Source organism: Podarcis erhardii (assembly GCF_964252035.2).
Source record: "Podarcis erhardii genome assembly, chromosome: 16".
In the NCBI taxonomy this organism is placed as follows: domain Eukaryota; kingdom Metazoa; phylum Chordata; class Lepidosauria; order Squamata; family Lacertidae; genus Podarcis; species Podarcis erhardii.
The window spans coordinates 6,524,029-6,540,555 of NC_138514.1; the positions used below are offsets into that span (position 1 = coordinate 6,524,029).

At 41.4% G+C, this 16,527-nt stretch overlaps 1 protein-coding gene across 1 annotated transcript in view; it reads left to right on the forward strand.

The window, feature by feature from the left end:
- Positions 1-12,151: 12,151 nt before the first annotated feature.
- The window catches only part of LOC309331837 (uncharacterized protein), a 52,975-nt gene continuing 48,599 nt past the window's right edge, over positions 12,152-16,527 (forward strand). The window contains 3 exon segments of the mRNA XM_081844343.1: positions 12,152-12,267; positions 15,571-15,733; positions 15,920-15,979. Coding sequence (XP_081700469.1) covers positions 12,184-12,267; positions 15,571-15,733; positions 15,920-15,979 — 307 coding nt within the window. The 5' untranslated portion in view covers positions 12,152-12,183.

A 16,527-nucleotide genomic window follows, 5' to 3' on the forward strand; every position in this document is an offset into this window, starting at 1 on the left:
CCCCAGTAATCCCTGAAACCAAAGGTTTCTATACCTTCCTTCTGATCCTTTGACGCCACCCTTACAACAGTGCTCGATATCAAAATGACTTTAACCTGTTCATTCTTCCTTCCTAAAGAAATATGATCCTTCAGATCCCGCCTACGCTTATGGCCAGCTGACACACAGCGAGCTAATCCAGCTGGTCTTGAAGCAGAAAGATGTGATTGCAAAGCGAGATCAGCAGGTGCGGGAGTTGGAAGACTACATTGATAACTTGCTTGTCAGAGTTATGGAAGAAGCCCCTAACATTCTTCGAGCTCAAGCTCATGTGAATAAGTTGGTAGCTCAAACCAACTAGGAGGAATAAGTAGGGCAGGCATAGGGAATCTGGCCCTCCCAGTGTGCTTGGACTCGACTCCCATCCTCCTCACGGATGGCCATTGGGAGCCCAAAGGTATCTGGATGACCACATGTTTCTCAACCCTATAAGAGAGGCTTAGCACAAAGCTGTATGTGTGCATGCTTCGCTGTGTCTGTTTTGGTTCCAGTTTCTCTATCTGTATGAACAGTTTCTGAAGTCAGACGACACTTTCCTCAGTTACAAAAGATTCTGTTTATGCTGCTGCATAAATTGCTGGAAGATGTGAATAGTCAGAATTACTGCAATATGATTTCTGCTGCAGACTAAAACAACTGGAGACTTGATTGAAAGGGGAGGAAATGTTGTCTACCATATCTAAAATCTTCAGGGCCTGTGGTGTTTTCACATATCTGTGGCTCCATAATAGCTGGAGCATAAAGTCTGTAAAGGCAAACTTCTTGCGTGTAAAACCAGCATTTATATACTTGGGCATCCTTTTTAAGCTTGTATATCTCATTTAAATGAACCAAATTGCTTTTTAAAAACTTTATTTTAAGAGGCTTCATGTCTCTTTGCTCCTGCTGGAGCCATAGGCACACAGGCACATGCTTTTGGGAACAAGTATTTTATTGAAATATAGTTTTACTATGTACTAGAAAATGTTTATTCCTGATGGTTATATGGTCCCAAAGTACAGTGGACATTTGTGTTTAATTCATATTCAGTAGGAATGGATCTAGTAACAAATAGTGTTGAGCGTTTTAATAGAGATAGTACAGGACCAGCTTCCAGCAGATTGTGACAATCTTCTAGTTTATAACCTGACCTAAAATTTCCAGGGACCACAGGGCTGCAGCTGGTAATGCTGAATTTTGTGAAAAGTGTGGTACATTGTGAGGGATGTTTCCCCTCGTGCAAACATTTGCTCAGTGCTTAATGTTGAAGGATCTGAATGTATATATTCTACCTTGTTACTCTTGTTACTTAATCCCATTGGGTATTTATTATTTTTTTTACGAAGACCTTCATCCTTGTGTAATGTTAAAAATAAAGTTATTTAAACTTGTGAGAACACTTGTGTTTCTTTGCGTATCTTCACAACCTTTAAGTGAAGAATGCTGTATGTATAATTCACATTATTGCACACTATATCAGAATGGTTCCTAGGTCCATACTGATAGAAACGATTCTCTGCTGTGCAAGGACTGGATTTCATCATGGTAATTCCAAAGTGTGAAAGAAAAAGGGCTTCATTTGCAACTGGAACTTCTATTGTGAGAGCTGTTTGTACATGAAGCGTTACGGGTTTTAAGAAGCAGGCATTCCTCACACCAGAGCCAGAGCTGCCCATGCACTTCTTTTTTTAAACCCCAAATCCAGGACTTTTGGTTTAAAATGTAAAATCCCACCCTGCCCTGGATGGCCATGTAGGACCCCCAAAAGAGGACATATGTCAATCCTAGCATAGATCCCTTGTACCTTCGGACCTGATGGGATCAAATGTTTCACCAATAAAGACCTAAACTTCCAATTGCTTGTCCTCATTGGGGCTAGGTGCGCTCAAGGTGCAGCATGATTCAAAAATGGTCCACTACATTCAACATCTATCTGACAGCAGCTTAATGTTTACCTTTCCCTGAATGGCTTGGCAGATACTTCCATTGCCAAGCCATTCAGGGAGTCTGCGTACGTCGGGCGCGTGGAGCTTGCATGTCTTGTGCAACCACTCACTTCCCTGTGCTGTGAAGCAGGAATGTGCCGGAACCAATTGGGATCAAGACTGTGATTCAAACTTAATAGATCAGGAAAAGACTGAACCACCTGATGCAGCAGCACTGAGATGGAAAGGCAGGGGAAGCATGGTATGTTAAATGCTTCAAATGAGATCTCAGCTATGATCCCAATGCCCAAATTGGGGGCCAATAGAATGCCCAAATTGGGGGCCAATAGAGGCATCTGTGGCTCAAACCTGTGTCTATTACAATACTGCCAGTCTGCTACGTAGCATCCTTAATTCACAGAGTCTAGATTGGGGTGGGGGACCTTCCGAATGTTGTTGGTATGTTTACTCCCATCTGCCACCGTGGTGAATGGTCAGGGATGGTGGGAGTCCTACTCCGACACATGGGGGAGCCATCTCTGGTCTAGAACCCACACTAGTTTCATATTTTGAAGGAAATACATTCATACCCTAGGATGAAATCACGACGTCAATGATCACATGGTGGCTTCATTCCAATTATTTTCCAGCCTGTCATCTACTATACCTGCGGGAATACCAGGTTTAGGACATCTCTTTAATGATTCAGAAACCAAGTGCTTTGTGCTGACGACATAATTATATAATAACTGTCAACATGGTCTCCACCCCTGTCAAAACAGCATGCTTTGCACCAGCTCACCCTTCACTGAGCTATAACTACAAGCTATTATGTCTGAGAGTCTCATTAATATCTCTTGGGCACAGCCCTGCAACAGCAGCTATTGCTTTCTTAAGCATGCTGTAGGCTTGCCTGCTTTGCTTCGTTCTGAACTAAAATACGCACATCCAGCAGAAGCCCGCTAGAGACTGGACGTGGAACATAACACAAACTATTTTATTTTATTTTGGGGGGCTATTGCCCGATCGGCCCTCCGCTGCTGCTGCGCCTGAGCAGCTCACACCAGAGCCAGAGCTGCCCATGCACTTCTTGTTTTAAACCCAAATTCCAGGACTTTGGGTTTAAAATGTAAAATCCCACCCCACACTGGATGGCCATGTAGGACCCCCAAAAGAGGACATATGTCTTTTTTAAAATAAATAATACTTATTAAAATTTTAAAGGTTACAAAAAGAAAGAGTAAAAACACCATATCAAACAAGAACAAAACAACACATCACAATAAGGAAGAAGAAGAAGAAGAAGAAGAAGAAGAAGAAGAAGAAGAAACACAGCTAATCTTCCCATAACTTGTCTTTCATTTGCTTGTTTCCTTGACCTCCTCACACCTCCCTTTTTTGTTTTTTTTTATAATAATTTTTATTGATTTTACAACATAAAGAAAAAACAAAACAAACATAATGCGACTTCCCCAAACCTCCCCTTCACTGCATCCAAATTTCAAAATTTTTAGCAATTCTTCATCCCATTTTTATATTTAATTCTCTTTAAAAAGAGTTTCTGCTTTATAAATTTCGATTTATAGCTGTAATTCTTAGTGTCCAATCCCCTGACATCTTAACATTCCGAAATTTTACAACAATTTTTAAGATAGATTTTAAATTTTTTCCAGTCCTCCTCCACTGTCTCTTTCTTCTGGTCACGGATTCTGCCGGTCATCTCTGCCAGTCCCATAAATTCAGTCACCTTGGTCTGCCATTCTTCCAGAGTAGGTAATTCTTTAGTCTTCCAATACTTCGCCAAAAGGATTCTTGCTGCTGTTGTTGCGTACATAAAAAAGGTCCTATCTTTCTTTGGTACCAATTGGCCGACCATGCCCAAGAGAAAAGCCTCCGGTTTCTTTACAAATGTCCACTTAAGGATTTTCTTAATTTCATTATAGATCATTTCCCAGTAGGCCTTAATCTTTGGGCAGGTCCACCAAAGGTGATAAAAAGTTCCTTCACATTCATTACACTTCCAGCAATTGTTATTGGGCAAATGATATATCTTTGCAAGCTTGACTGGGGTCATGTACCACCTATAGATCATTTTCATTATGTTCTCTTTCAGGGCACTACATGCCGTAAATTTAATACCTGTGGTCCATAACTGCTCCCAGTCAGCAAACATAATATCATGACCAATATCTTGTGCCCACTTAATCATGGCTGATTTAACCGTTTCATCTTGTGTGTTCCATTTTAGCAGCAGATTATACATTCTAGACAAATTCTTAGTATTGGGTTCTAGCAATTCTGTTTCTAACTTTGACCTCTCCTTCTGAAATCCTAGTTTTCTGTCCTGCTTAAAAGTTTCATTAATCTGGTAATAATGTAACCAATCTCGGACTTTAGGTTTCAATTTCTCAAAACTCTGTAGTTTCAACTTTTCACCATCATATTCTATAATTTCACAATATTTTGGCCAGTCTGTATCCATGTTCAATCTTTTTACCGCCTTAGCTTCCATTGGTGACAGCCACCTGGGGGTTTTACTTTCAAACAAATCTTTATATCGATTCCATACATTATACAATGCTTTCCTAATAATATGATTTTTAAAATTTCTGTGTACCTTTACCTTGTCATACCATAAATATGCATGCCAACCAAAACTATTATCATAACCTTCCAAGTCCAGAATATCTGTATTCTCAAGAAGTAGCCATGGTTTCAGCCAGCAAAAAGCTGCTGCTTCATAGTAAAGTTTTAAGTCCGGCAGGGCAAAGCCCCCTCTATCCTTTGCATCAGTCAAAATCTTGAATTTAATTCTGGGTTTTTTGCCCTGCCAGACAAATTTAGATATATCTTTCTGCCACTTCTTGAAACAGTCCATCTTATCTAAAATTTGCAATGTCTGGAACAAAAACAACAATCTCGGCAATACATTCATCTTAATTACAGCAATTCGGCCTAACAAGGAAAGTCTCAATCTTGACCATATATCGAAATCTTTCTTCACTTCAGCCCAGCATTTCTCATAATTATCTTTAAATAGATTCACATTCTTAGATGTTAAGTTCACCCCCAGATATTTTACCTTTTTAGTAATTTCCAAACCCGTTTCTCTTTGAAAACTATCTTTTTCCCCCACCGTGAGATTTTTTTCCAACACCTTTGTCTTGTGTTTATTCAATTTAAAACCTGCTACCTGACCAAATATTTCAATAAGTTCCAAAACTCTTTTTGTGCTAGTTTCTGGCTGTTGTAGTGTCAAAACTAGGTCATCTGCAAATGCTCTTAGCTTATAATGTTTAGTTCCGACCTGTATACCTTTAACCAGCTGGTCTCTTCTAATCATGTTAAGGAAAACCTCCAGTACCGATATAAACAATAGAGGGGAAATTGGGCATCCCTGTCGTGTCCCTTTCTCTATTGGAATTTCATCCATAACCATACCATTTACAATAAGTTTGGCCTTTTGCTCAGAATAAATTGCACTTATACCATTTTCAAAGTTCTTGCCTACCCCCATTCCTTGGAGATTCCTCTTCATAAAACTCCAACAAATATTGTCAAAGGCTTTCTCTGCATCCACAAAAATCAAAACAGCTTTTCTATTTATGTCAGTTTCCAAAAGTTCTAGAATATCTATAATATTCCTCACATTGTCTGACAAATGCCTGCCTAGTAGAAAGCCTGTTTGGTCCCTGTGAATCTCCTCTAACAGCACTTTTTTGAATCTTTTTGCTAGAATGTCTGCAAAAATTTTATAATCCACGTTCAAAAGTGATATAGGGCGGTAATTCTTGACTTGATGTTTCTCAGTTTCTGTCTTTGGTATAAGTGAGATGAATGCTTCCTTCCACGATTCGGGAGCCTTTTTCCCCTCCAAAATTTGGTTGCAGACTTCTTTCAATGGTTGTATTAACCAATCCTTCAATACTTTATAATATCTCGCAGTTAATCCATCTGGCCCTGGTGATTTTCCCAGCTTCATATCCTGGATGGCACTCTCTATTTCTTGGTCTGTAATTTTCTCGTTTAAACTCCTTCTATTGTTTTCAGAGATTTTTGATAGTCCGTATTTTCCAATAAATTCTTCTATCTCCTGTTCATTTTTTGGCCCTTGTTTGTATAATTTCTTAAAGAAACTTTGAAAACAATTACTTATCTCATTTGGTTTATTAATAGACTTCCCATCTACTTCGAGTGATGTCACTGTGTTCAATTTTTGTCTCTTTTTCAGTTGCCAAGACAGTAGCTTCCCACATTTATCTGCAGATTCAAAAGTCTTTTGTCTCATTTGTTTAATTTTCCATTCTATTTCCTGGTTCGTCAATTCCATATATTGTGTTTGATAAAATTTTATTTCTCTTAATATCTCCTGGGATTTAGGCTTAGATCTCAATTTCTTCTCCCCTTCTTTTATTAGATTCCAAATTTTCTCTTTCTTCTCATTCTGCTTTTTCCTCTTTATTGAATTCTGTTGTATTAGGAAGCCACGCATCACGGCTTTACTTGCGTCCCAAATGATTCTTTTTTCTGTATCTGATCTCAAATTGATCTCGAAGTAGTCTTTAAGTGTTTCTTGGGCCTTTTTACAAATTTCCCCATCTCCAAAGAGAGTGTCATTCATTCTCCATCTGAAGGTTCCAGCTGTTGTCAGCTTCATTTCCATCTTGACAGCATTATGGTCAGAGCAGGTCTTTGGGCAGATTTCTGTTTTTTTAACCTTTGATGCCAGATTACTAGAAATCCATATTTGATCAATTCTAGTCCATGTCATTTTTGCTTCAGAGAAGAAAGTCCCCTCCCTTTCCAGAGGGTTCCTAGTTCTCCAAATATCGATCAGATCCATAGTGTCAGTCAGGTCAAAAAAAGTCTTTGGTAGTCTTCCGTCATTAGATATTGTTTGTCTTTGGGCCTTATCCATGTTTGTAGAGACGACTCCATTCATGTCACCCATCATTATAATTTTAAAGTCCAAAAAGTCCATTAAAGTCTCATGCAACTTCTTAAAGAATTCAGCCTTCCCCTCATTTGGTGCATAAACTCCGACAATCAATATTTTTTCTCCATAAATTTGGATTTCCACTGCCAGGTATCTTCCTTGGTCATCCTTAAAGATCAATTTTGGTTCAAATTTTTCCTTGACATAAATCACAACTCCTCTTTTCTTGACTCTATCTGATGATATAAATTCTTGTCCTAATCTCTTGTTTGTTAAAAGTTTTCTATGTATCCTGGCAATGTGAGTTTCTTGTAAACAGATTACATCTAGTTGTTCCTTCTTTAATAAATGAAATACTTGGCCCCTTTTTCGAGGGTGGTTCAAACCATTGCAGTTCCAGCTGAAGAGTTGCAGAGACATTTTGGTTACTGGGTAGACCTTCCACCGACTGCACCAAGTTGTTGTTCCTCCTCGGTCGGTGCTCGGTTCAGTCCAAATGATAGATTTGAGATGTCCGGTACTTCCTCCTCGCTGACAGTTCCTTTCTGAAGATCCTCTTGATTTCTTTCCAAAAAGATCTCTTTATCCTGGTTTGTTTTTATTTTAATTTTCTTCCCTTTGTAGCTAAAGGACAGCCCTTGTGGAAATTCCCACCTAAATGGGATGTTATTCTTCTTAAGTAGATCAACTAGTTCTTTAAATTGAGATCTAACCTCCAAAAAGTATTTAGGAATATCCTTGAAGATTTGAATCTGAGAATTTTTAATGACCAAGGCCTTCTGGAAATGTAGGTTTAATATTTTGTCTCTTTGTTCCTTTGATCCTAAGGTAATTAAACAATCTCTTGGCTTCTTCCCTTGCTTCCTGCCAATCCGAAAGGCTGAGGTTATCATAAATTCATCTTCCTCTCCATCTAGCTCATCATTCCAGAAGTCTTGAAATTTGTCTGTAAGGAATTCCCCGAGCTTGTCCTCTTCCTCTTCTGGAACCAGTCTTAATTTCAGATTCTTACTTTTCCTTTCCAGTTCTAGTAGGGCTAATGCTGAATCATGTTCATGTACTTTTTTTACAATAGGCGCAAACTTTCCTTTGGTTTCTTCAGCAGTGGACCTAGCACTCTCAGCTATTTTCCTTGTTTCCGTAGATTCTTGAACCAAACGGTTTATGGAATCTGTATTAGATGAAATTGTTGTTGTATTCAGGTCTAGTCTTGTTGTCAACTCCGTCAATTTCTTTGAGTTCTCTGTAGACTGTTTAGTGAGTTCTGCAGATTGCTTGGTAAGTACTTCTAGTGACTGATTTATTTTAAGCAGGGCCTGTGTCATTGACTCCATTGATGCTGCTGTTATTTTTTCTTGTGCAGCTGCTCCTCCTGATAAGGAGCCTCTTTTTTGAGCTTGTTTTTGAGCCTGCTTTGTTTTACTTCTTGTTGAAATCTCTTCTGGCGGGTTGCTCATAACTCAAGGTCATTCACACAGGAAAGTTGCAAGTGGAAAATCCCACTGGATACTCCGTAATGTAGCTAAAGCCCTCTAGAGGAGGAAATTGTAACCATCCAAAGGCACCCAGAACAAAGAAACAGAAAGTCCAAAGGCAAAAGTCCCATTAAAAGTCTTTAGTTTGTAGCACTTTACTGTTGAAATTGTAATCCACCAAAGTCCCGAGTATGTTTCAAAATAAGTCTTATTTTGTAGCCGCTGTCCTTTGACAGCTCACTTGACAGTTCCTTTTTTCAGGCGATCGCTGCTCCGGCAGCCTGACCAGAAGTGTCAGCAGCAGAGGTTTTTTATTCCTTATCCCTTTCTTTTGCAGGTTAAATTAATTCTGTTTCCTCCCCCCCTTCTCCTGCACTACAGGGGGGAGATCCTTTCGATGTCTGGTTTAATAAGAATTAAGAGGAAAGTCCGTTTAATCACAGCTCAGTCTTTCATTGCTCCGTTAATCATGCAGATCCGGGAGGCTGACTTCCTTAATTTTTGCCTTCCCGTTTTCAGCCAAATCTTCTAGATTTTTAAGTCCCGTTTTTAATTTTGCGTTCTTACTCACGGGTATTGTTGTTGCCAATCTTTAGTTTCAGAAAGGAATCGGCGCTCTCCGTTAATGGCGACGCGGCTTCACTCCGTAAGCTGGGTAGCGATCCTCAGCACCGCGCTCACCCCGATGCCGCTCCGGAGCCTTTAAAAAGGCTCTTTCACGATGCCGGGGGGGCGCAAAGGTGCCCACCGAATCTCCTTGCTCACAGGCTTCAGCGCCTGTGATTTTAGGGGTCCCCCGCTTGCCGTAGCGGGTAAGACCCGAACTTACGGAGCAGTCCTGCCTCGGAGCTCGAGGCTAGGACCGCCATCAAACGCTGGCGCCGACCGGAAATCACACCTCCCTTTTTTGTATTCTAGTTCAGTTAACTATTTCAGCAAATCCTTTCCATCTTTTCCACTTTTTGTTCTGTAATTTATCTTAATATAATGTAAGTTTACTTTCCCTCCTTTCACCAATTAACAGTCTATTTTTTCCTAGACCCTTATAACATTTCTGCTAAAACCACATAACTTCATTCCAACATCCTTCTAACATTCATTAATTTTACAATGTTTCTGTAGATAGTCTTTAAATTTCTTGCAATCTTCCTCCACCGACTCAAAAGAGGACATATCTCAATCCTAGCATGTGATCAAATGTTTTGCCAATAAAGACCTAAGCTTCCAATTGCTTGTCCTCATTGGGGCTAGGTGTGCTCAAGGTGCAGCATGATTCAAAATGGTCTGCTACATTCAACATCTATCTAACAGCAGCATAATGTTTACCTTTCCCTGAATGGCTTGGCAGATACTTCCATTGCCCGGTGAGGTCAGTAGGAATTGAACTGAAGAGACCTTTGCCCTGCTGTGGGGCATTCCATAATTGTGGCATCAAAACTAAGCAGACTAGGGTAGCCCTGTGTGCTGCATTAGAGAGGACAATCCTCTATTTGAAGGTTGTACGTTCCAAGCATGGATTAAAGATAATGAACCACAAGGGAGTGCAGAGGCCTTGAATTTGCCCAGCACCAGTTAATACTTGGACAGCAGCTACACAACTCACCTGATCTGTCCTCCTCACTATAGGAAGATGCAGAGGAGTTTTTTTAGCCAGAACTCACAGGAACTCAGTTCCGGCACCTCTCAGGTGAGCACCATTGCATTATAAGAGAACAAGGGAGGAGTTCATGGTGACTTCCAGCACCTCATTTTCTAGAAAAACAGCACTGGGAACCATAGCTGTCAACCTTCCCTTATTTGGCGAGAAACTCCCTTATTCCAGCGCCGTTTCCCACTGCTGTCCCGGATTGTTGATATCCTGTAAATTTCCCGGGTTTCCAAGGAAGCAGCTCCTCTCCCTCCCTGCCGGCCAGGGAGGCTCCTCAACTGCCTTGCTCACCAGTAAGGAGTCTGAGAACGACTGGCAGGTGGAGCTTGCATGTCTTGTGCCGATCAAATCAGCCGCGTTGCCTGGGGACTCACCTTTGCTTCAGCGCTTCCCAGCCCAGAGGTGACGGTGTGGTTTTCCTTGCTGCTGTATCCCTTTGCTGGGTTGCTGCACTGTGCGAACCACCACTTGAGGCTTCGTTTGGCTGCTGGCTGGGCTTTCTGCCTTTGGGCCGGAGGTGCTCTACTGTCTATGTGTGTGTGTGTGTGTGTGTGAGAGAGAGAGAGAGAGAGAGAGAGAGAGAGAGAATGTGTCACCGAAGCTGATAGTAGGAATGCTGTAGCTTCACACACTTACCTTCACACAATGTGTAATTAACTTAGGGAATTTTTTTACTGCAGGATGTCAGTACTTTAGATTTACAAGGGGATCTGAGAGATGAATGGGAGATACGGTTTGTCAGTATTAATGGGACAGCTAAATAGAAACTTAACCCCAAAAGTTAGGACCAAGACCTCAAGGTGGTTGTCACCAATGGAAGCGAAGGCTCGGAAAAAGCTCAATATGGAGGCCAAATGGCCGAAATATTGGGAAATATTGGAACAAGAAGGAGACAAATTGAAATTGCAGAGTTTTGAGAAATTAAAAGATAAAGAGCGAGACTGGCTTCATTATTATCAAATAAGAGAGGCCTACAATTCGGACAAAAAAATTGGCTTCCAGGTGGAAAAATCAAAATTGGAAACAGAACTGTTAGATCCCCAAACTAAGATACTGTCAAGAATGTATAACTTGCTGTTAAAATGGAATACGCAGGATGAAACGGTTAAATCTGCTATGATTAAATGGGCACAAGACATTGGTCATAACATTATGTTTGCTGACTGGGAACAGTTGTGGACCACCGGTATGAAATTTACGGCATGTAATGCCTTAAGAGAGAATATTATGAAAATGATATACAGGTGGTACATGACACCAGTCAAGCTTGCAAAAATCTATCATTTGCCCGATAATAAATGTTGGAAATGTAAAGAAAATGAAGGTACATTCTTTCACCTTTGGTGGACGTGCCCAAAGATTAAGGCTTTCTGGGAGATGATCTATAATGAAATGAAAAAGGTATTTAAATATACCTTTCTGAAGAAACCAGAGGCCTTTCTCCTGGGCATAGTCGGCCAATTGGTGCCAAAGAAGGATAGAACTTTCTTTATGTATGCAACAACAGCAGCAAGAATACTTATTGCAAAGTATTGGAAGACACAAGATTTACCCACCCTGGAAGAGTGGCAGATGAAGGTGAATTGGCGGAAATGACTGGCAGAATCCGAGACCTGGAGTTGGTGGAAGAAGATTGGAAGAAATTTAAAGACTATCTGCAGAAACATTGTAAAATTAATGAATGCTAAAATGATGTTGGATTGAAAATAAGTGGCATTAGCAACAAAGTTAATAAGAATATGCAAAAATGAATTGATAATGGATGAAAATATAGAGTTATAATATGTTAAGATATAGAGTTAAGATAAATGAAAGTGGGTAAGGATTTGCTGATTTGATTATGTAAATGGGAATACAAAAAGGGGAGGTGTGAGGAGGTCAAGGAAACAAGTTAAGGAGTTTTAAGTTATAAAAAATGGATTTGTTTTTAATTCTTTTTTTATCTGTTTTTTGTTTTTTGTATTTTTATTTTTATTTTTTCTTTTGTATGTATTTTTGTATGTTTTCTTTTTTCCTATCTTTTTCTTTTCATATGTTTTTTTGTATTTGGTAAATTTATGTCTTTGCAAAACCTCAATAATTTTTTTTTTTTAAAAAAAACACAAACCAAAAGTTAGGACCAAGATTCAAATCCTGACTGGGTAGCTTTGCTCACTAGTAACATTGAACCATGAGGACGAGATGGTTGGACAGTGTTCTCGAAGCTACCAGCATGAGTTTGACCAAACTGTGGGAAGCAGTGGAAGACAGGAGTGCCTGGGACAGGTGAGGCTGCTGATCCCTTATTTTGGCTGCTGATCCCTTATTTTCGAGGCTGCTGATCCCTTATTTTCAAATCTGAAAGTTGACAGCTATGCTGGGAATATGTCATATTGATTCGTTTCAATGGGCCTACTCTCAGTAGGTCTAATGTTGGATACAACACATTGCTTTTTTGCTGTTGCTCGCATAATTGTGTTTCTGTTTATCAGAAGAGGCCAGGACTGGTGCAAAACTGCCTCTCCACCTATAACCTCAAAAAATCTTGTCCCTTGTCCCCCTGCCCTCAAAGATTTCAAGCATTGCTTAAATGAGAACGTTTTTGAATTTGATGTATTTTGGAATTTTGGGGTCCCCTGCTGCAACAAAAATCAGATTTAAGCTGGTTAACACCTTTGTCCAATGGACAAATTTATAGAAATGTGATGTAGCAACTTTTAGGGAGAGCACCAAGTGTAAAGTAAGGCCGCCATCTGCTGGTTTGAGTATTGCTCATCCATATTTTGTTCATAATAACGAGAAAAGGAGCTTAAAAGGCTGGAGTTTCAGCTCATTCCCGTTGATCTGACAACCCCTCAGTCCAGACCCAAATGCTCCAGCCTTGGCGAAAAGGCTGCCTCGCCGCATCTCTGACGCCCTCGAGCTGAGCGGCTCCGGCGGAACCTTTGTCCTGCGCTCCCTTGTTTCTTTCCGGAGGCCGCTTAGCGTTGGAGCGCGTCTGGGCCCGATTGCCCCGTTGCCATGGGGATTGCCCGGAAGGAGCGTGTGCCCTCTTGAAAAAGCTCCCCCGGCTTTTTCCGGTGTTGCGAAGGCGGCGGCGAGAAGGTCAGTCAGTCCGCGGAAAGGGGGAAAGAGGCTCCTGGGAGGCTGTCTAGGAGCCAGGCCGGGGTTTTGGGGGGGTGGGGGGGATTTTTGGGGAGGGCATGCAACCCGCGAGCGGCGTGGGCAGAAACCCCCTTCACCTGCCGCTGATTCTGTGAGCACCGCCATCAATCCTCCGCCTCTCCATTGTTAGAAGAATTCTAAGGTCTCCAATATAGACTAAATATGGATCAATGCACACATATGTATATATTTAAACCATGTGTCTGAAATAGTGCGGGAGAGCAATCCTGAGGCCCTTTTGACTCTCCGTGACCTCAAATACTCCTCTGCAGTGAGGGAGGCAAATAGGGAAAGCCTCCCCATTGCCTTTTCGCTTGCAAATCCTGCCTTAAGGGTCTATTGGTGTCTGAATAGGGTGAGCCTGTGACCTGGCTTCAGGAACTAAAGTAGTAACCATCACGAAAGAATGACCAGGCTGCCCAGGTAATGCAATCGGCGACCATTATCAGGTATCCTGGTAGGCAGGGTTTTCCTCCTATGATCTATGTATGACGATTTTGGGGTGCTCTTTGGCTAAGGGGGTTGGGCAATGTCAAGGTTGCTGCACACTTTTGTTGATGGTCTCTCCCTCCTTGGAAGGAGGGGACTCTGTTGCAACAGAAAAATAAATATCTGCCTTGCTTTCCACTGGATTCTGCCTCCATCCATTCTTCTCTGGCCGATCATGAATTTAGGGGTCTCAGAGTCCCATGGGGGTGTTGGGAAGCAAAAGCCAAACCCCAATTTTTACATTACCATTATCGAAATCACACAAGTCAGTTTCCCCCTCTTTTTTCTGTGTCCCCTAACCAGCCAGCAGTTCACATCTCTTCCCCTTTCCCGCACTCCAGGTTGCCCTGGCGTTATTCACTTGCCTTTAGGAGCCTCTGGAGAAACAAAGGAGGAGCTTTCCACAACAACTTTGTCTCCGTGCCCTTTTTTAAAATTACGAAGCACTTGTTTAGCGAATGGCTGTAGGGCAAGTCTTGCCAGGCCACCAGAAAAGTGTTTGTGGTGTTAGGTGTTTTCTTAGCACCAAACTAATGGAAATGCTGGTGATGCTTCAAATGCGAGAGAAAAACTGCAAGCCCCACATCCTGGCTCCCTCCAGTTTTGGACAAACTGTGACACCCCACCCCCACCAACAGTCTTAAAATACAGTAGTTTCCAATGACAATGTAATTTGAGCTGAGTGCTTTGAGAGCGTTTCCTAATCAAAGCTGCATTCTGCATATCAGAACTGAAGACAGAGCCCCCACAAATCTCTGGTAGTCTTTGTAGCTCTTTTCAGAAATGTAATGCTGTATTGTAGAATCCTCAGACTGATTTTCTGATGATACTTTTCAAATGTGAGAGTATGGTAGGCCTTCAAGCTAGGAGACACCTTGATTTTGAGGGAAATAAAAAGACGTCATTTTTCTGTCTTCTCCATACTTTTTGCCCTATTATGTCTTCTAACATCCCGGCAGTGACTGTGGTTTTCGAATAGAATTTGATATACTTTAATACTTAGTAAATGATAAAAAAATCAACAATTCTGTGCGTAATTCCAACTGGTTAGGTTGATGCTATTCTTTGAACCGTCCTGAAAGCCCTGGGTATAGGATGGTATATAAACTCTATTAATAGTAGTAGTAGTAATAAAGGTAAAGGGACCCCTGACAATTAGGTCTAGTTGTGACCGACTCTGGGGTTGCGGTGCTCATCTTGCTTTATTGGCCGAGGGAGCCGGCGCACAGCTTCCGGGTCATGTGGCCAGCATGACTGAGCCACTTCTGGCGAACCAGAGCAGTTCACAGAAACGCCTTGCTGCCGGAGCGGTACCTATTTATCTACTTGCACTTTGACATGCTTTCGAACTGCTAGGTGGGCAGGAGCAGGGACCCAGCAACGGGAGCTCACCCCGTCATGGGGATTCGAACAGCCGACCTTCTGATCAGCAAGTCCTAGGCTATGTGGTTTAACCCACAGCGCCATCCGCGTCCCAGTAGTAGTAATACAACCAACTAATTTCACAGAGTTGTTGTGAGAATAAAAATTGGGTGGCGAGAGAACCATTATACCACCTTGAGCTCTTCAAAGGACAGGTGGGATATACGGTAAATGTAATACATGGAGAGCCAGTGTGGTGTAGTGGTTAAGAGCGGTAGTCTCGTAATCTGGGGAACCGGGTTCGCATCTCCGCTCCTCCACATGCAGCTGCTGGGTGACCTTGGGCCAGTCACACTTCTTTGAAGTCTCTCAGCCCCACTCACCTCACAGAGTGTTTGTTGTGGGGGAGGAAGGGAAAGGAGAATGTTAGCCGCTTTGAGACTCCTTAAAGGGAGTGAAAGGCGGGATATCAAATCCAAACTCCTCCTCCTTCTCCTCTTCTGCTTCTTCTTCCTCTAATTAAATAATACCAAAATATCAGTGACCAACTGTGGACCTGATTTATGCTTTCAGGCTGCTAAGATGTCGAGCCAAAAGAAGCGTCCAGACTGTGGCTCCTTGGAAATTGTAGAGGACTCTCATTATGCTCAGAACCAGCTGGTGTGCGCAGACTGTGGCTTCATTCTGACTGAAGGGCTTCTCACAACCACATATGCTGATGAAGAACATTTACAAGGTGAGGCTAAGAATAGCAAAATAGCTGAAAACTCTTTGTATCTTACAAAGACATAGGATTTGAGATACGACTTGCAAGCAGTTCTCAAATATAGACAGGCCCTACACCATTCAACAGTTTAAAAATGGGTGCATGTTTGAGAGCTGGGACCAAAGTTTGGCTGATATCTGTGTTTTTATCTCATAGAAGTCACATATTCACGGAGTACTGGTCAGAATGAGCAAACGAGCCGTTGTGTACAGCGAGGTACGTATTCTGCACTACTCTTTTGATGCTTTGTGGAAATTAATGTGCCTGTCATCCACAAGAGCTGCATTGTTCCACTTTCTAAAAGCAAAGAGAAAGTTGCATTTTTAAAACAGTCTTACCTATTTGCTGTGGGACCAACATCAAAACAACCTATTTTAGAGTTTTAGAGGTGCATAGAGTCCAGAGTTCAGTTTGATTGCCTGATCAAATCTCAGCTGAATCATTGACAGACTGGTTAACCATGGACCAGTCTGTTTCCATTACCATTAAATGGCCATTATAATTGTGTGTACAGCTGCAAAAAATAAAAATCGATACATAACTAAAAGCCAAATTAAAATCAACTATGAAGTTGAAACAGCAATACTAGAAGCCATTCTCAATTAGAGCCCCCAAAGACTTTCATTTTAAAAAGTTCTCCGTAATATATATATGAAAAAGCCAAAGTAGGCTTGGTTTGGACACTCCAGTTACACTACCACAATTGAAAATATGTTATCCATGATTGCCACCCATCTAACCTCTGAAAGTGGGAGCATGTGAAA